At 47.1% G+C, this 20,630-nt stretch overlaps 1 protein-coding gene across 4 annotated transcripts; it reads right to left on the reverse strand.

Moving 5' to 3' along the window:
• Positions 1–4,199: 4,199 nt before the first annotated feature.
• Positions 4,200–20,577, reverse strand: Armt1 (acidic residue methyltransferase 1). 4 transcript variants are annotated; one of them, XM_021644474.2, is made up of 5 exons: positions 20,456–20,577; positions 17,583–17,688; positions 14,066–14,310; positions 8,341–8,503; positions 4,200–5,923 (listed from the first exon to the last, which is right to left on the reverse strand). In XM_021644474.2, the coding sequence occupies exons 1-5, from the start codon at positions 20,494–20,496 to the stop codon at positions 5,159–5,161; spliced, it is 1,320 nt and encodes a 439-aa protein (XP_021500149.1). In that variant the 5' UTR covers positions 20,497–20,577; the 3' UTR covers positions 4,200–5,158. The 4 variants fall into 4 exon arrangements, with proteins under 4 accessions (XP_021500149.1, XP_060229690.1, XP_060229691.1 ...); XM_060373707.1 differs by lacking the exon at positions 20,456–20,577 and adding an exon at positions 20,086–20,319; XM_060373708.1 differs by lacking the exon at positions 17,583–17,688 and having other exon boundaries at positions 20,456–20,555.
• Positions 20,578–20,630: the final 53 nt, after the last annotated feature.

The raw sequence follows: 20,630 nt of genomic DNA on the forward strand, positions 1-20,630 counted from the left end.
TGTGTGTGTGTATGTGTGTGTGTGTGTTTAATCACTTGTTACATCATAATTAATAAATTAGGGGCAATTTACAGTATTCTTCCTCTCCTTGAGTTTGCTATGTGTAACACTCAAGCAAAGGCGGGTGGGGGGGGGATGAGAAGCTTCTTTTTCACAGAAAGCTTTTCTACAATGTGTCTTTTCCTTTTTTTGCACCATTCTCCTTTTTTTCCTCTTCCTTAATTTTATTTTCCAGTTTGCCTAACGACAAATCATTGTAACATGTTGTTGCAAGAAATCTATTGCAGGAATCAAGCTCCAAAATGGACAAGGACTTGCACCTCCAAATTGTACTTGAGTTGATCATCATGGCAGAGGCCTAGCTCCACTATAGTCATTTTCAAGTCGAAAGCACAAGAATTCTTGCAGTCAAAATGAAAATCCCAGCTTTTCTCGATGAAATCTCTGTGTGCAGCCTGGCCACTCACTCAGCTGTGCTAAGGGATCTCCCCCTTGTGCCTAAATTTTGTATTGAATTTCAGCAGAGCTAAAAGCACCAGGGACACAGGCTGTGGCTGTCTCAGGAAATGTGCAAGTTCTTTAGCCAACCTGTCAGAAGTATCTGCGGTGTGAACTAGTTTCCTTGTTCAGCTCTTAAAAAATCTAAACACCAGACTGAGATAACATCCAAGAAACTGAGCAAGGAAATGTGATGCATCAAAGAGCAAATGCAGAAAGAAGAGAGTAAAATGAATGGTAGTCTCTGATGTGACTCCCCAGTGTAGGCTGAGGGTCCCTAGCCACAGAGTTCCCTGTATGTAGGTTACAAAGGCAGAAAAAGATCAGCTCTCATGGAATATTCTGGTGACCATGCAGGTATACTTTTCTGTTTTCATAGCTTCCCTAATATAATCTGGCATTGGGACTTAATGCAGCCCAAATAAAGTAGAAAGAATATCAGTTTCACAGGATTTCCTGAGATTACGACTTGGGCCACACAGTTAAGAGGAAACGGTGTCATGCCTTAAATGTACCCCTTTCAAAATGCAGGTGTTGAACTAATAGCCAATAGGATCTATTAGGAGTTGAGGGCTGCTGGGCAGAGTGGCGCAGACCCTGAACCCCAGCACTCAGGAGGTAGATGCAGATGGATCTCTGTGAGTCTGAGGCCAGCCTGGTCTACCTAGTGAGTACTAGCCTAGCCAGAGCTACAGAGTGAGACCCTGTAGACAAAAAAATACTAAGAGAGTTGAACACTAATAAATATGTGGGGGGAAATGCTCAACATTCATAATAGCCAACTTACGGGATCAGACAGATGAGTGGATGAAGAAAGCATGGCTACCGCACACCGGAGTGATTCCACTGAGGAAGAACATGGTTGTGAAGATAATCATATTGAGCAAAATAATCCAGATTCCGAGTGGTCATGGTTAAGAGCATAACAAGCAACTATATGAGAGCAGAAGAGGGCCTGCTCTGGGGGTGCCTCTGTCATACACAGGATCGGCTTTCAGGTCGTGCTTAGCTTGAAATCACCCCATTTTCTAGAGCTGGGCTTCTGGACCTAGGCTCCAGAGGGTTCCACAGGACTCTGTTAATCTAGTCAGCCAAGCCAAGCCGGCTCCAAGCCACACCTGCCACTGTCCATGGTGGCTATTCCAGGGTCCTAATGTCCCCAATGTGCTGGTGTCTTCACTGTAATTGAGGCTAAGCCTTCAGCTGTGGCCCCCTTCTCTCTGCAGGGACCCTGTCATGTGGTGCCAAGCCTCAGCTGCTCTCCATGACCTCTTCCATCCTGGGGTTTCCACTGCTGCTGAGGCTGCACCTTCACCTCCCAGAGCCAAGCCTCAGCTCTCTCCATGATCCTTTCTTTCATGCCTTCAAAACCAGCACCACCTCGGAGGCGCTTGGACACTAGCGAGTTTGACTGCCAGGACAAGGCTCAGCCTTGGCCCCTTCTGGACCACAGCTTTGGTGAGCTGACCCTGAAGAAATCTTTCCCATATTTCACCTCAACAATGCTGGTCTCTAATTAGTAGCAGCTGATTTTTCAGCCCCAGCTGACCAGCATCCATCGCCCCAAGCTTCTCTGTAACGGCACAAGCCAGGCTCCCATGGGCTTCTTCTGAACATTCTTACCTTCAGGGTTCCCACAACAGCTCCAGCTCTGAGCACTTCCACCCCAACATTCCAAAGGCTTCTACAATACACCCCACCCCCTCAAGCCAACATGGTCAGGTCCACCTCAGTAAGCCGCCACATTCTTGGTAGCAATTTCTGTCCAGTTGGGTCAACTAACTCTTCCTTGCTCCTTAAATCTGAAACTTGGAGACTTCAGGAGTTTCTGAACTATGGAAAATCTACAATCCTTAGGCGGTCTCTCTCTCTTGCTCGCTCACCTACTCGTTCTATGTGTGTCCCCCATCTACAGGTCAATCTGATGTGTGCATGTGTGTGTGTGTGTATAATAGAAGACAAACTCAGTACTCAAGACAATGAAGCAAGAGGATTGTGAGTCTGAGGCTATAGCCTGAGCTACATGGCTACTGCCAAGACAACCTGAGCTATATAACCCTTTTCCAAAAAAACATTAAAACAAAAGTAAAAGGGATAACCTGGAGAATGGCAGAAAATACTTACCAATCTTTTATCTGGTAAGAGACTTTTGTGGCCCAATTGTTTTATTGGGACAGGGTCTCACTATGTAGCCAAGGTTGGCCTGGACCTCCACCTATACTCCATCCAGGCTCACCTCAAACTTATGAGCCAAAGAAGTTACAGAAATGGCCAGTAAGCTCACAGTTTGCCACAGCCCAGCACCATGGATACAACCAAAAGCATCAACAGTGCTGAGTGCTGACAAGGATGTGGGGGCGATGGGAACCCTGATCACTGCTGAAGGGCCTATGAAGCAGTGAGAACAGTGGAGAAGGTTTTGCCATCAATCAAAACACTCAAGCCACTGTATGACCCAGCACTTTCACTCCAGTGAATCACCAGTATCTGTCCATCAGTAGTCAGCAACAGCATTCCTGTGTGAGAAAATGGGAACTCTGGGCCAGCCCAGCACTTGGAAGGTAGAGGCCCAGAGAGAACTAATTTACATGATTGGTTGCATAGCAAGTTCAAGGCCAACTTGGGCAATATAAGACCCTATCTCAAAACAAACACATTAAAACAAGGGAGAGAAAAAAAGAACACTGACAAATAAAATGTATAAGATCTATATAATGGAGTACTAGTCAGCTGTCAAAAGGGCTGATGACTTGCTACAACTTATGGTCCTTTAAAAGAAGTTAATCACAAAAGGCCATGCACTCTATTATTCTATTAATAGTAAATGCCCAGAATATGTAATTAAATACATAGAAGCAAAAAGGTTAGTAGTTATTAGTGGTCTGGGTTTATTTTAAGGGTGACAAATACTCTGAAGTCAGCTATAAAGATGACCGCACAAGGCTGAGTATAAAATACCATGTACCTCAAGTACGTCATACTGGATTATGTCAGCAATGAAATCAAGGGGTGAATGGACAGATCTGCACACACCTGTGATCCCAGCACCTGGAAGGCTGAGGCTGGAGAGTTTGAGACCAGCATATATTACAGGCAAATTCTAGATCTAGCCAGGAATGGTGGCACACACCTTTAACCCCAACACTGGGAAGGCAGAGGCAGGTGGATTTGAGTTTGAGGCCAGCCTGGTCTAAAGTGAGTTCCAGGACAACCAGGGCTACACAGAGAGACCCTGTCCCCAACAAACAATTAAAACTAACGGTTAAGCACGCCCTCCTCCTAAACATCCATGGCCTCTCCCGGATGGCCCTTTTCCTTGCTCTGACCTGCTTCTCTGCTCTCCCTTCCAGGGGGTGACGCTGACCACTTTCAAAAATGCTACAATGCCCCGTTCTTAATAAAGCACATAACAAAAACAGGGGGACGCCAGAGCAGTATCCTGCTGCGTGTGGCATGACAGCTCGGGTCTCCAGGAAGCCAGGCCGCACACCTGTGTTCTGAACGTCCGGTTCTGCTCACAGGCTGCTGCACGTCAGTGACTTGATGCTTAAAACGCACGTGAACACGGAAGCAGCACATCCGAGATGGTTTAAACACACTGAGCACGAGCGGTTCCAATCTCACTGACACCACACCATCTCACAGCGACTAGGCAACTACTCCTCTTTACCTGTCCCAAAAGAAAACCAGAACCAGAGAGATTTCTCAGCAAAAGCCATTTTATTATTCCAGTACAAGAAAACGTTTCCAGGTTTATTTGTTTTGAAACAAACTAACGTGGATTTGCAGACTATGGCGTCTGAGGTGAGGAGCTACACAATGTGTGAGGTGAAGACTAGCTCCGCCTGGCAGTATCGGAGACAATGCCTAACAGCCTTTTCTGTATAACACACTCCTCTGCTGCTGCGGACAGCGCCTGTGTCTATCTGGGCACCACTGTGGCGGGGGCTTCAGCATGGAAACGGAAAGGAGGATGGAAAAGCCACTACGGTTGTATTTAGTCAGACACCTTTGTTTCACGATGTTCAGTTTGTGCTCTGACCCACTTCACAGGTCAATCAAAACACAAATCCATGCAAGAAAACAGGCTTTTAAAACTCAGATGTGTGTTGGGGGGGGGACGACTTAGATGCGTGCAAAAGAGAGCTGGCTGTGGTTCAGGTCTGAGGTAATTCTGTCTCTGCGTGTTCAAGCATCCCAGACACGCCTCCCTGCAGAGTGGTTACAAGGCATATGCTCACTGCACCACTAATTCAGGAGACAAAACTAAGTTAAATACTACTTAGGCTCCTTATAATATTAAATGATCTGTTTAAGAAAGAAAAGTAAAACCCCAGGATTAAATCATAAAAAAGCAGAATTCCCTTACATTTTGCATTCTTCTCAATTAAAAATGAGTTCATTAAAACCACTTGGAAGTATGCACTTGGAAGAGTGACTAATGTTCCAACAGAAGTTAGCTTAAAACCCATCTTGAAAAACACTTCAGTGGGGATACTGTTCCAAGGAAGCATCTTCTACAGTATGTAAGGAAGCATAGGAGCCGAGAAATGGGGCTTCCCGTGCTGACAAGAAGCCAGGACTAAATCCATGCGCTGCTTTTCTGGCACTGAAGGGAGATTCTCAGAACTTTTATGCATCCAGGAATTCCTGAGCAGAGTCAAAGTGGACCATCAAACTGAAAGATTCCATACTCGCCAGTGGTCAGCCAGTGCGGATCTGAGGCTGTGAGCTGCTCGGCCTGCCCAGGCTGCAGACCAACCTGAAGCTCACACTTTAAAGTTCTTATGCTACACAGAGGTGCAGGGTGGAAGCCACTCAGGGCCTGATGGAATGGACAGGTAAACTCCCATTTTCTGTCACTCATCAGCTTCCTGTAATTCAAATCCCCCTTGAATAAAACAAGGCATGCTTTCTGAAGTTCTGCATACAAGTCAGGGGCAACCTGGAGCATCGCACAGTACGGGTGAGGCAGAGTCCAGAACCTATGGCTGTGGTAAACCCACCTACCCATTTTAACATAGTTTTCCCAGGCAGCTCCACAGGCAGAGGTAGACTTCTGATCACTGCTCTTCGTATGTTCAACCGTCCAATTAAAGTCCCGCACAGTAACGTCAGACACAAACCATGGGATAGTTTTTCCGTGAAAATGAATCTCAGTAGCTAACTCGGAGAATAACAAGAAGTCTGCGAATACTAAATCTGTAACAAGCTCAAACCCAGAATTATCCAGAACAATATCTACTCTAACTCCAGATGGTTTTCCTGTTTTCTTGCATTTAATGAGCAATGCCCAAAGAAATTCTGTATCATTTATCAAAATGAATGGCTTTAGGCCTTCCAAAGAATTTATTACATTGGTCTTCTGAGAACTACTTTCTCCACCTGATAGAGACAGATCACACTTATTCCCCCAGAGGGAAATCTGGAAAAAAAAAAAAAAAGTCATTACTCTTTGACATAACCAACAGAAATGCTACTGTATAAGAAAGCACCCAAAATATTCATAATATTTCTATAAATTCTTGAAGTGTCCAGGGAATCTACATTTCCTCTAACAGCACAGAATGTATTCACATGACACTATTTAATAAGGTAAAACAATGAGATTCTGGTGACGATATAAACAGTAGAGCACCTACATTACTAATGGAGAAACACAGATGTTAAGACACTGCCACATGCTGTTCGAGAGAGAGGAACTCAAATAATTGGAAACTAAGAGAAAAAGCCAAGTTCCTGTTCTCTCCACATCGCCAAATCACCGTTCTTTGTTCTGAGCATACAACCATAGGAGGAAGGCGTGGCCGTCTGAGGCCTGTTTTTTTTGTTAGCTAATAGAAATTGGACACAGAGACTTTACAAAACCTAATCCTTAAGACAAGATGATTCACAGGCCCAATGTGGCCATTTGTTTATCTAGCTGCACACTGAAGCAATGCTCAATGCTATTTTCCAGGAAATGATATGTAAGTCTATTTTTTAAGCTACCAAATTCCACATCCAGGACTGCAGGCTTGGAGTTGGACCTGTGTCCAAACTCCAGCATCTTCTATCACACATCTCCAACAACTAAGGTACCTAAGGCTCAGATTCTCCAACCAAAATTAGAACAGCGCCCTCTGCCTGGAGGACGGACATAGCAGGTATCACAGCACCCCAAAGTTAGGGTTAGGGGATTCAGTAAGGCAGCCGGGGTGGAGCCAGGACCCCAGCACTTGCCTGGCATGTTCAAGGGCCTGAGTTCAACCCCGGCATCACCACAAAAAAGCATGGGCCACACGGTGCCTGTAACAAGCAACAGCTCTAGGGGTTAGAAGCAAAGTCACCAAAGACAACATGGAAACGCACAAGTTTCCAGTAACACTTGGTTTAAAAAAATCACTCAAGGGGCTGCAGGAGTGGCTCAGCAGCTAAGAGCACTGGCTACCCAATCATGAGGAGCCAAGTGCAATTCCCAGCACTTACACAGAAGTCCAGAGTCCCCAAACACCTGACCCAAGCTCTGAACAATCTGGTGCCTTTTCTGTCTTCCAGGCACACAAATTCACACACACATATGTACTCATCCACACACACATATATGTTCATTCATTCACACACACACACTCACTCATTCAGCATACGTATATACTCAACATTTACATACAGACACACTCACCCATTCAAACACACACACACTCACTCCTTCACATACACACATACACACAACACACACACACACACACACACACACAAAGTATTACCCAGAGACTCTACTCTCACTTATATGTATTTTTTCTGAAATGGGTTTTAACTACAGTCCTGGCTGGCCTTGAACTCACGAAGATCTTCCCGCCTCTGCTGGGAATAGAGGTGTGCACTACCGTGCCAGCTACCCCTTCTAAAATTAGAAAAATGCTTAGGTATGGTGGCATATGGCTGTATTCCCAGCTACTTGAGAGGAGGCTCAAGCAAAAGGAATGTTACACCATGGGGTCCAAGGCCAGCCTGAACAGCATTTAAGGGCCTGTCTCAAAAAGTAACCTAAAATTAGGATGGCATATCTTCAACCAGGAGCATCCTTGTTTTTCTTTTTAGGCATAAAGCTTAAATAAAACCTAAAGTGGGGCTGGCAAGATGGCCCAGCATTTGCCACCAAGCCTGATGACATGGTTCAGTCGCAACAGCCCGCACAAAGAGCCAATCCAGCTGCAGTTTTTCTCTGCCCTCCACAAGCCCCACAAATAAATGTACAAATCTGAAGTACATTTCCCAAGTTCCCTGCAGCTTTAAGGCCCACACGTACCGTGCATGCGTGACACTGTCTGCAGTGGCGTGGTATCTTTGGTCCTGAAGATGACCTCCACCCCATCCCAGGTCACCATCTATATCCCTCCATATCACAAGTGCTAGGCTGCGAGTGGTGACTCACATTTGCAATCCCAGCACATGAGAGGCTGAGGCAGCCACAGAGCTACAGGTTTTGAAAACAGATGGCTGTTCTCTTGTGACAAGAAGACCTCTGGCCTTCTCTGTGAGGGAGCAGGAGCAGTGTGGACGGCGATGGCCGACTCCTTCCCCTTTAGGATTTGGTCCACTTACCTGACACAAGGCATCGGTGAAGAGAGTGAGTTGTGAGGAGTAATGAGCTAGCGTGCAGAGCTCTCTGTCTCTTTAAACCTCAGGCTAATAAAGAGGACAATCCAGAGAGATGAAACACCAAAAGTGGCCAGGAAGGAATCCTAACACAGGAGTTACCGATGTCAAGTACCTGCATACACTAATGCAAACTTGTCTGAACTAGTGCTCACGGCACTGTGTGCAGACGGAATGTAAACTGTGGGGATGAGGACCACGTACCTGCAGAAGTTTGAGGAACTCCTCCTTCAGATGGTTTTCACCGAGGTCCTCGGCTGATCGCAACTGCTGCAAGTACTCACACAGAGCATCGATGGACTCCTGGGACTCAAAGAAGTTCGCGTTTTTGCTTTCTTGAAATACATCAAAGTCATGGATTGGTGGGCTAAGGAAAGAGAAAAACAAGTGAAGCATTTCTGTGAGTCCTTACCTTTCACAAGAAACAACGGCAAGGAGCCCTTGCTTGGGTGACTGCAACTCCCTAACGGGAAGAAAGCACTGCTGTATCAGGAACTAGCACAACTCAGTCACACAGACAACGCTCTGGGCCAGGAATGGCTGGTGGCGCACTCCTTTAATCCTGGTGCACCAGAGGCAAAGGCAGGTGGCTCATCTCTGTGAGTTCAGGGCTAGCCTGGTGAGCATTCTAGGCCAACCAAGGGTCCACAGTGAGACCCTATCTCAAAGAAAAGAACAAAGCTAAAACTGAAATGCAAATAAATTATTTTACTAGAACTACCTAGTAATTACTGTGACTGTGTCCATAATCATTTACCCACCAGAGACAAATAGGAGCGGGAAGGGAGACTACAAGGTAAGTACTTTAGTTCAGCATCCTCGCATGCCCTATGTGGGGGCCTGACATAGGGCTTGAGAACACAGCTCCTGAGCACCAGCGATCACCAAGGGGGCTGCAGCTGGAGGGGACTCGAGGAAATCTGTCACCACTCTTGTAAAATCTAGGAGAATGACAACAGGTCATTTATGCACAGATTTGAATTGTGTCAAATTTTACTTCCAGGTTACTTCTGACCTAAGGTGAGGTTTGTGTACGGCTCTATCATCTTCATGAGAAGTTACATGAGAAAATATCTAACAAGATGTAAATGCTAATAGGACAGCCATTAGGGAATCGGAAAGATATCCTGATTAACTGATGTTTGCAATTAGCCACATTATTCATAGGCCATCATGTAAGGATAAGGACACTGTAGGACCAACCATGTCATGAGTTTTGTTTGATTCTGTTTTTGAGACAGGTTCTCACTCTGTAGTCCAGGCTGGCTTTGATCTCATGGCAATCCTCCTGCCTCAACTTTCAGAGTGCTGGAATTATAGGCATAAGCCATGGCACTAGGCAAGATTCTTTAATGTTTATTATTTTATGTGTATATGTATACGTGCCTGAGTATACATATGGACACTGCATGTGTACAGGAGCCCACAGAGCTCACAGGAGGCACCGGAGACACAGAGGGTCGTGGGCACGTGGGTGAAACCGGAAACTGAACTGAGATTCTCTGCAAGAGCAGCCAAGTGCTCTTAACCTCAGCCACTTCTGCAGACCAAGACGGTTTGGATTAAATGACATACCAGGCGTTGGCCGCTCCTTCTGAGCAGCAGTGGGGGGCCACACCTCTACTCCAAGGGCTCTGTCATTGCCAAAGCACTTTGCAGCTCCTCTTTGGGAACTTTCTTCAGAACCTGTGGCATATTACTAAACACCCTGTCAGTGACCACACTGCTCTCCTGGGAACAGGCAGAAGTCACTCAGAAATGCCAGCAGACTAAACCACAATCAAGCTGAGTAAAAATGTTTTGAGGAGTGACTCAAAATTAACAAACTTAATTTCCCTTTTTGAGGACTGGAAATGGGCTTGGAAATAAACCCCAAAGAATTCAAACATTTTTAGCAATAACAGTATTATTGAAATCAGTCAGTTGCTCAAGGTGATTTAAAAGGACAGAGGTCATTTGGATGAACTAGTTCAAATGTGAGGGTGGTAAACAAGAGTCCACAGACCCCATGAGGCCTGTTCTGTGGGACCCACAAGCCTAAAATGATTAACAGTTAAGCAGAAGAGAAGCGGTGGGGCATGGTGGCTACAGAGGCTGCGACAGGAGGATTTTCCTGAATTTGGGGCCAACCTGGAATCCATAGGGAATTCTAGGCCCCCAAAGAGAGGAAGGGAGGGATGGAGGGAGAGAGAAGGAGGGGAAGAACAGGGTGTGTGATGTACTCTGTCCCATATGGTATTGGAAGCTTGGTGTCCATAACCTAAGCTGTACCGGAACACATGCTGACATGCATGCTATGGCTGCCACCACATCATGGTGGCAGAATTGTGTGGCTTTGACAGAGGTGATTTGGCCCACAAAGCTAAAATATAACCTAGTTCTCTATAAAAATGTCTGACAACCCATGTTCATTAATTAATTAGTTATTCATTGAAGCCACAGCTCATGTATGAACATGAATGTTTGCTTATGCTTAAGAGAGCAAATATCACATAGATGTGAACAGTTTCTCATTTTAGAACATTCACTACTTCAGAGTCTAATGAAGCTTTCTATGGGCATACGCTCTGAGCCAATAATACAAACTAAATTGTTCCCAACAAACTGGGCTCGGTGATGCAGGTCTGTAATCCCAGCACTGTGGGAATCTGAAGCAGGTGGATCTCTGTGAGTTTGAGGCCAGCCTGGTCTACCAGGACAGTCAAGCCTACACAGAGAAACCCTGTCTCAAAAAACAACAACAAAAAGTTATTCCCAACAGGAACACATATACATGATCACCATGTTAGAATGTCAGAACTGGGTGGATGAAATGGGGCTCAGTGGCTAAGAGCATGGTTGCTCTTCCAGAGGACCCAGGTTCAGTTCCGAGCACCCACATGGCAGCTCTAACCACCCGTAGCTCCAGGTCTAGAGGTCTCTTCTGGCCTCTGTGGTACTAGCCACCCCAGTGGTGCACAGACACACACGAGGACAGAACATGTGTACACACAAAATAAAATAAATCTTCAAAGAAAGAAAGAAAGAAACCATGTCCAGTGTTTGCAGCTCCGTTCTTCATAAACCCACAGTGGAGCGACCCAGCTGTGAGCACGCAGGGTGCCGGGCTGCATGCTCACGTGCGCAGCTTGCCGCAGTGTGGACGGCTGAGGGTGCTGTCCCACCAACACAGCAGTGAACAGTGGAAGAGGCCTGCATGAGCCCTCCCAGACCGTCTCTCAGTGTGGCAGGGCACACCCGTCGCCCCGGCACTCGGAGGCCGAGACAGCGCGGTGGCTGTGAAGCCAGCCTGGGCTACATGGGTTCAAGGACATCGAGACCATGTCTCAGGAGGAAATAAGATATCCATATAACCAATCAATCAACTAATAGCTTCAAAGCAGGCAAAACAAAACAAAAAACCTGACCCAGGTGGTTGTCCCCAAAAGGGAAACACAGTTCCAACATGTATCTGTTCAGGAAAAACAGTAACATTTTTAAATATAAATGAAGTCAGAAAAGAGAATCCTAGCTCAAAGTTATATTACTTCCTAAAACAATTTCATTTTATAGTTAGTATTGACTTGATCCGTTCATTTCTTTCTTCCTTCTTTTCTTTCCTTCACCAGGGTCTCACAGCCAAGGCGAGCCTGGAACTCTCTCTAACCCAGGCTGTCTCCTTGCCTTAGTTTCCCAAGAGCTACAATTACAGGCATGAGCTCTGACCGATTTCTTTAAATCATCCTCTTACATCAAGCCTGTATTTTTGGGACTAAAGAAACAGTTCCCGTCACCTCTTCTTTACACTGTACACCAGATGCAACATCAGCATTTCTTAAGAAATTAGCAGAATAAATGGTCGGATTTTTTTTAGAGTATATGACACTTAGATTTTTTTCTAATCTAGTAAAGAAAAACCACAGGGCGGGAGAAGTACAGACGTCGAGAGCACTTCCTGCTCTTCCAGGACCAGGTTTGTTCCCAGCACACAGGTCAGGTGACGTACGAGCTCCTGTATGGCCAGTTCCGTGGAACCTGACATCCGCCAGCCTCCGCTGGCACCTGCACACAGCGCACATGTGCGCACACACACTAATAGTGCAAATATACGCATCCTTATGCAAGTAGTACTCACATACACACTCAAGTAGTGCACACACACACCTACACGCAAGTAGTGAATACACACCTACACACGAAAGCAATGCGTACACACCAGTAGTGCACACACACACACACACACACGCAAGTAGCACACACACACACACACACACACACACGCAAGTAGCACACACACACACACACACACACACACAAGCAGCACACACATACACACAAGCAGCGCACACACACACACAAGCAGCGCACACACACACACACAAGCAGCACACACACACACACACACACACAAGCAGCGCACACACACACACAAGCAGCGCACACACACACACACAAGCAGCACACACACACACACACACACACAAGCAGTGCACACACACACACAAGCAGTGCACACACACACACACAAGCAGTGCACACACACACACAAGCAGTGCACACACACACACACACACACAAGCAGCACACACACACAAGCAGCGCACACACACACACACACAAGCAGCACACACACACACACACACACACACAAGCAGCACACACACACACACACAAGCAGCACACACACACACACACACACACAAGCAGCACACACACACACACACACACAAGCAGCACACACACACACACACACACACACAAGCAGTGCACACACACACACAAGCAGTGCACATAATCAAACATACATGTGCAAGTAGTGTCTACAAATACACAAGCAGTGCAGACACACACCTGCAGGGAGTGCACGCATACACACCCAGTAGTGTGAACATGTACACACAAATAGTACATATAAACACACACAAACCTTTAGAACTAAACAAAAGTAGAAGAAAGACTGAGACAGTAGGCGACAGGAGTCCCTTTCGATGGTTCCTTCACAGAACGAATCCTGACCCTGCTTGTGAGCTCACCTGGGAGACAAAGCCTGAACATGCCTGTGGGGGGATCAGGCGGAGGCCATCCTAAACGTGGCAGGCGCCACCCCCAGGCTACACAGGAAGGAGAGCGAGCTGGAGCCAGCTCTCCCGCTCTGCCCTGCTGTGGTGTGAGCGGCTGCCACACCCCCACTCCCCCACTCAGCCGCCACGCTCTTGTTCTGGGGCCAAAGTCACCCTCGCTGAGTTGCTTCCAGCCGAGCGCTGAGCAGTGAGGACGGCAAGCAGGCACACTTGTGTTATGAAGCAGTGGCTTTCCTGTTCCTTTGTTCATTTGCTTTTCTTGGTTTATCAAGACAGGTTTCTCTGTGTAGCCTTGGCTTCCCGGACTCACTTTGTAGACCAGGCTGGCCTTGAACTCGCAGAGATCCACCTGCCTCTGCCCCTCAAGTGTTGTAGTTAAAGGTGTGTGCCATGACACCCAGCTCCATCTTAAATTCTTTATGTGATCATTTCAAATTAACATTTTTTTATTCAGTAAGCACAATTCATTTTTAAGGCTGGGTGAGAAAGTTTAAGAAGAGAACTGGTGTCTGTAAGCTGTCCTCGGACCTCCATGTGCATGCACAACAGGTGCACACCCACACACGCACGCGCACACACACGCGCGCACACACACACACCCCTTAGTACAGTCATATTATTCAATCATTTGTGGAAATGTCCAACAGTATTGTTACTATTCGCTGAACGATTCTTTAATTACATTTATTTATTTATGAGGGGCACACGTGACATGGTATGCCTAGAAAAGTCGGGGCAAAGATTCGGGTCTCTCCTTCCATTTTGGCGGCAAGCCCCCTACCTGCTACGCCATCTTGCCGGCGCCTTGTGAACTACTGAAAAATACCTGTCAACTGCAGGACACTTGCTACCTGTGGCCGTACACTTGCCTCTGGTTGAGGGCTTCATGGATCCTCCGGTACATGTAGCACTCCACAAACAGCCAGGGCGAGAAGAACCAGCGCGGCGCCTCGCCGCTGTCAGTCAGCAGACTGCGCTGATACTCCAGGTACTGATTCCAGATGTCAACGTCGTCACCTTCATCAACCAGGGGAATGATGGGCTTATCTGTCTGCATTTCATTCCGCAATTTAGAAAGAAGAGAGATGGCTTTCTTTTCAGCTTCAACGCCTTCCTGTGAAAACACAAAAAGAGAGCTTTGCTGTGTTTGTGGGTGCACACTCGCACGCATACTCCTTCAGGGGAGCATACCGTTGTATACCTAAAGGGAAGGAAGAGAAACAGTATTTTAAGCCCAAATCTTGCCTTTTGCTCGCACAAGCATTCCACCCTTGGCAAGCCCTAGCAACCTTTCTTTCTTGTTTCCTAAGATCCGGCCTCTGCATTTTCAGGGGGCTGGCTGAAGCAGGGGAGAGGGTCCCACTACCAGGCCCTGTCCCTTTCCCACTTGCACACCCTTCCAGTGACATGAAAAGAAGCCTGGACTCCCCCAGTTCCTCCTGGCAGCTCTCAGTCTAGCAGTCCCAGGCCAGTGACAGGTGCCCCGGCCTGTCACCAGAGAGGAGACATACCATGCCATCACAGCACAGCGCCTAACTCACACCAGCAAGACGCATGCCTCGTGAAAACAGAGCTGAAGCAGGGAGGGCCGTGCTTCTGTACTCCCAGCACCCGTGAGGCTGCCACAGCAGATCAAAGCACCAACACCAGCACGGGCGGTGCGGAGTGAGGCCAGCCTGGAGGCAAGCCCGGGGTTACGTGGAGGAGATAATCAGGCTCGACCGAGAGTTTCTAGAGTCCCTTCACCTTGACAGTCTAGCCTCGCTCTCCTCTTCTGCCTGGAACAGAGCCCAGTACTTTATGCATGCCTGGCAGGCACTCAACCACAGTACTCCCACACCCAGATGAACCAGAGAGTTCGTGTGTGTGTGTGTGTGTGTGTGTTCATGTGTGTGCGTGTGCATGCGGTACTGAGACTGAACCCAGGCCGGCTCTACTAAGCACATGGCCACCCAAAGCTGGAGGTACAGTTTTGCAGACGCCAGGCTTGCTATGTGGCTGCTGGGATCCAGACTCTGTTCTTCATGCTTCTGGAGCAAGTGCTCACAGCAGTGAGCCATCTCTCCAGCGCATCCTCCCACACTAAAGAGGAGCTCACCCTCTGAAATCTCTACTCTAAGGTCTTTAATTGGACTTATGATTTAAGGAGAAGTTATAATTGAGATTTTTTTTCTCTGGTCTCACTGTGTAGCACTGGCTGACCTGGATTCACAATGTGGCCTAGACTACCCTTGAACTCACTGAGATCTACCTGCCTCTGCCTCTCAAGCATGGAGATTAAAAACATGCACCACCACACTTGGGCCCCAGTTAAGATTTGTGTAGGGTTGTAAGTATAACAGACAAGAATTAATGTTTGTGTCAATGCCTGTTTCTTACCTGGTTTCCCTCCAGTTCAAACACTGAGTCCTGTGTGTACCAGATGCCGTGTTCAGAGGCAGAGACCGGTAAAGAAGGCCTGGTGCCACCCCTAAGAGACCAGACATCTATCCAATCAGGTAGACTACAGGCATGGGCTTTTGAGAATCACATGGGGACATGGTTCCCTTGAGGACATGGTTTTGCTCACAGAGCCAAAGGAGAGAGGCTAAAAGCATGGGAGCCCTGAAGAGGTGACACTACTCAGGCAAGTGTTTTAAGAACGTCCTGGCAACACAGTGAAATGGGACAGGGCTGCAGACAAGAGGCTGTGCTTTCTCATGCTTGGCCAGCGTGGCCACCTGCTCACGATGAGCACAAAGGCTGAAGCTACACGCTAAGATCTGACCTGCTACTGCACTGATAGTCACTCCAGTTACATGCACATCCATCAACATGAAGCTGCACATATGCCATAAAACACTGCAACATTCATCAGTCCAATGTCAGTGTCCAAGATGAGCTAGGTGTCAACAATAAAGAGTAACCGACAGCGGGGTGTGGCGCTGTAAGCCTCTGACCCTAGCCCGGAAACAGGGGCAGAAGGATCTGAGTTCAAGGCCAGCCTAAATTAAATAGCGGCAAGAGGGGAGAAAAAAAGCAAAAGATGATTCTGTATTATAGCAAAGTCTGTTTAGAAAGAGTACAATACCAAGGCTGGGGAGCTGGCGCAGGTGCTCAGAGCACTTACTGCTCTTGCTCAGGACCTGGTTTGCTTTCCTCATCCACAGCAACCATCTGTAACTCCAGTTCCTGGGGATCTGATGCCCTCTTCTGACCTCCACATCCATTGCATGTATGTGGCACACAGACATAGACAGAGATCAAACACACATACACATAAATCATTTTTTTTTTCAAAAGAAAGAAATATAACTCTACACACTCAAAACACCCAACTGCAGCCTTGCTCCATTTTAGCCTGGCAGTGGTGGCGCACACCTTTAGTCCTAGTGCTCAGGAGGCAGAGACAGGGAGATCGCTGTAGTCTACCTGATTGGATAGATGTCTGGTCTCTTAGGGGTGGCACCAGGCCTTCTTTACCGGTCTCTGCCTCTGAACACGGCATCTGGTACACAGGCTACACAGCCAGGCTACACAGAGAAACCCTACCTTGAAAACACACACAGAGAGACCCATTAACCACTGTTCTAAATCTTTGCAGCCAACATGTTCAAGAACTGAATAGGACCTGGCATGCATCTCAGTTGGTAAAGTTCAGGCCTACCATGCAGAAGGCCTACGTGAAAACGAGAGGAGAGAAGAAGGGAGGGAGAGGAAAAGAAGGGCAGGGCAGGGCAGGGCCTTGTGTTCACTCCACAGCAGTATATAATGCTGGCCCACACCTCTATCCCAAGCATTCAAGATCTTTACAGACTCTGAAACCTTCTTTCAAAAGAGAAGACCAGGAGGGAGGAAAAGAAGACAGACAGTACAGGTGTGATGTGCAGAGCCCAAAGATGACTGGATTCACAGCTTTAAGGGCTGCCATTGGCAATCACGCAATTACTTAGATCCCTCCCCCACCCCGTCGATTAAACCGACGAGGTGATTTTTAAAGTCTTCTACAGCCCCAACCAGCAAATCTTTCACGTATTTAATGACACTACGAGTTCTGCACTTGTTGAGTTCTGCACTTGTGGGGCTCAAGATCCCAAATTAGTAATCCAAGTGCTGTGACACAGGTAGGTCTGAAACCTAAAAAGCTCTTCAGAGAACCCAACATCATAATTTACAACAGAAGACAAGACAGGAGGACCGGTGAGGCTTTGTCAGGCTGAGCTGTTAGCAGGCAGCACTTTCAAACCAGAGGCTGCCGTCTGCCTCAACACACAGAAAAGCCGGTAAGCATTCATGCCCGACATCAATCTTTACGCGAGATATTAGATGGTAGATATTGTTACTCTATAAATATTGTTATTCTTGTGAAGAACAAACACACAATTAAAGCTGAGACATAATTCTTACCTCTCCATGTTTTTCAAAAAATTCACTTTTATGGCGATGCAAAGTATCAATGGCCTTGGTTAAGATCTGTGGTGTTCTGTCCTTGATGGTAAGATATGCAAATGACCTAGGAAAGTCACACGGGAGGCCTCATCAGTAGCTGCAACCACTAGGATACATGTCCAATTTCAGTCTCTGCAACCCCTCATTTGGATTCAAATTCCTTTGCATGCAGCTGTTAAAAGCAAACTGGTTTTATTGGCTTTCTGAAGAGATACGGACTGGGAACGCAGCTCTGTTGGCAGAGCACTCAACTGCATGATGAAGCTGCAGCAGGGTAGAGCAGAGTGGCAGAGTTTTCATTTTTCATAAGAAAATAAAGATATCACCAGGTGGCAGTAGTACACACCGTGAATCCCAGCACTCAGGAGGCAGAGGCAGGCTCTGTGAGTTCAAGGCCAGCCTGCTCTACAGAGCAAGTTCCAGGACAGCCAGGGCTACACAGAGAAACCCTGCCTGTAATCCTAGCAGAAAGATAGAGGTAGGAGGGTCAGTAGCTTAAGGCCATCCTTGGATATATAAGATCCTTCTGGAAGGGAGGATGAAAGGAAGGATGGAAGAAAGGAAGGAAGGAAAGAAAAAAGGGAAGAAGGCAGGCAGGCAGAAAATAAGACAGAAAGATACAAGGAAATTTGAAGATCCAATGTCGTGGCAGCTAAGCAGACTATAACACTAAGTTCTGCCCAGAACTCTAGTCAATCATTTTATTTTCTATTCTAGTCATTTTTCCCCCTAAATCAGAAACTACTTCAACAATGTGGTGATCTCGGAAAAGGACTGGTCGAACAGGCTCAGGTCCCAGGTCTACCACGAAGAGATTTTATCTGCTTAGAAAGATGAAAAGGAACCTCAAAGCAGTTTGATTTGCATTTCCCTGATGCGTGTGAGGTTGTGTACAGGTCCTGCTGGGGCCAGGGGCCATGGATGCCCTAGAGCTAGAGTTACAGGTGGCTGTGAGCCACCAGAGCTTGGCTATGGGAACAAACTGTAGGTCCTGGGCAAGAGCAGGCCTCTTCCCTGATGGCTGAGGCCTGTCTGGCTCCTGAGACATTTCCTTTTTCACAAAGTGGACGATGCTGAGCTGATCAGTTTCTCTGCCCAAATCATCTCTGCTGAATTTATTACATTTCTACAAACCCAAACACCTAATCCAATTTTTAAACTAGTGGGCTCCACTGAACATTTCTTCAGAAGGCTTCCTTGAATGGGAGCTATAAAACAAAACAAAACAAAACAAAACAAAAAAACACTGCTCAACCACATTTGGGCTCTGTGAGACTCTGAGGCTTTGAACCTGCTTTCAACTCCTAGATTTAGAACTGAGTGCTTACCAATCAGTAACACTGTCAAAGGAGAGGCCAGATCAACACCTGAATTTTCTAAGGTGGCAAAGACAGAAAGTAAGATGACTGGGAAGTGTTGTTCTGTTGCTCAGCCACCCCAGCCCTGTCCTGCAAGGCCCCGGTTTGATCCCTGGGTTAGGATGAGGCCAGGAGGCTCCTATAGGCCAGATTGCCAAATGCAGCTTAATTCTGGAGGCTTGGACATGGTACTTACGGCCAGGCAAGGCCACACCTAAGCATCCTGAAACAATTCCAAGGACTGGTGAGATGGCTCAGTAGGGCAAGGCACTCACCACCAAGTTTGTCCACCTGAGCTTGATTCCCCAGAGCCCACATAGGAGGAGAAGGGGACGCTACACAAGTTGTCCTGACCCCCACTACTGGGTGATGTCACACCTGAGTGTCACCCTCCCCACACACAGAACCAATTATTTCTAAAAAGAGAGCACTTAAAATAGGAATTTGGAGCCTGGTGCGGCAGCTCAACTCTATAATGAGGAGGCAGGAGTTCAAGGTCGTCCATCCTCTACTATTTAATTCAAAAGCTGTGTCAAAAAAAAAAAAAAAAAGATTGGCTATTTAACCAATGCAAATGAATACTGGATTGTTTTTGCTCTTAACTTACAGCTATATCTTCAAAGCCAATCACACTAATTCATCTTTACCCACAGGTTTGCTTTCCTGGGGACAATGGGCCAGTTTAAGAGCATTGCAAATGGAAAATTCCAGCAGTCAACAATGTGTATGTTTTAAGTAACTTTAATTATGATATATAATAATTGCTGTTTTGCACTTCGCTGTTTTGGTTAATCTATTGTGCCTAACATAATCTCCATGAGAAGTATGTATGCTCGGGGACCTGTAAATGAGAATCACAGGCGTCCACTAGCGAAGTACTCTAATGGTATTTATTTTGGGGGCCAGAGGGACGCCTCGTGGGTAAAGGCTTAAGCTTAGAACTAGCCGCCTGAGTTCTCTTTGAACTCTGAGAAGTGAAAGAAGAAAACCAACCCCTCAGAGCTGTGGTCTGACCTCTCTATCGCGAATAATGGCATGTGCGCACGCACAAACAAAATGAAGACTTAAAAAATTGTTTGTAAGAGTATCAGTTTGGCCCATACCAGAAATACACACATCTCAGTAGGTATGAGTCCTAATTTTTAGCTCCCGCAGGCTTTTCCTCCTCGCTTGTTAGAGACGAGCTTTACTGTATCCCAGGATGGGCTCGAACCCACTAGTGGCGCAAGCGGGCCTTAACTGGCAGCAAGCCTCCTGCCCCAGCTTCTCATGCGATGGGACTTCGTTACAGCAATGACGAAGGTCTACAGGGAGCGGATCTAGGTCCGGACGCCGACTAACGTGCCCGCTCCTTCCTACCCAGGGCGGGACTCGAACTCTCCGCCTCGGAGTCGGGCACCCCCGCCCGCCCACAGCTTCTCCAATCAATGTGGCTTTTCCTCGGAAGAGCTTAAGAGAAAATGCGAGACGCACCCCACATCCTGAGCAGTGAGAAACCCGGGGGGCTCAGCCATCACGCCGGCGCCACGAGCCACGAGCCGCCGCCGCTCGGAACTCAACGGTCGCGGCCAGAAAGGGAGCTTTGGGGCTTTAAAAAAAAAAAAAAAGCGGCTTTTGAATTAAAAAACTTTATTTGTAGTCGGAAGCG

Source organism: Meriones unguiculatus, chromosome 20 (assembly GCF_030254825.1).
Source record: "Meriones unguiculatus strain TT.TT164.6M chromosome 20, Bangor_MerUng_6.1, whole genome shotgun sequence".
Classification (NCBI taxonomy): domain Eukaryota; kingdom Metazoa; phylum Chordata; class Mammalia; order Rodentia; family Muridae; genus Meriones; species Meriones unguiculatus.

What these genes read in the sequence shown, in the direction of transcription:
- Armt1 (XM_021644474.2), bottom strand. Translation starts at nt 20,496, where the DNA reads ATGGCTGAGCCCCCCGGGTTTCTCACTGCTCAGGATGTGGG. An exon ending in CTCACTGCTCAGGATGTGGG is followed by an intron (nt 17,689 to 20,455) that starts GTGCGTCTCGCA and finishes TGACTTTCCTAG; the next exon opens with GTCATTTGCATATCTTACCA. An exon ending in CATGAAGCCCTCAACCAGAG is followed by an intron (nt 8,504 to 14,065) that starts GCAAGTGTACGG and finishes CTCTTTCCTTAG; the next exon opens with CCCACCAATCCATGACTTTG.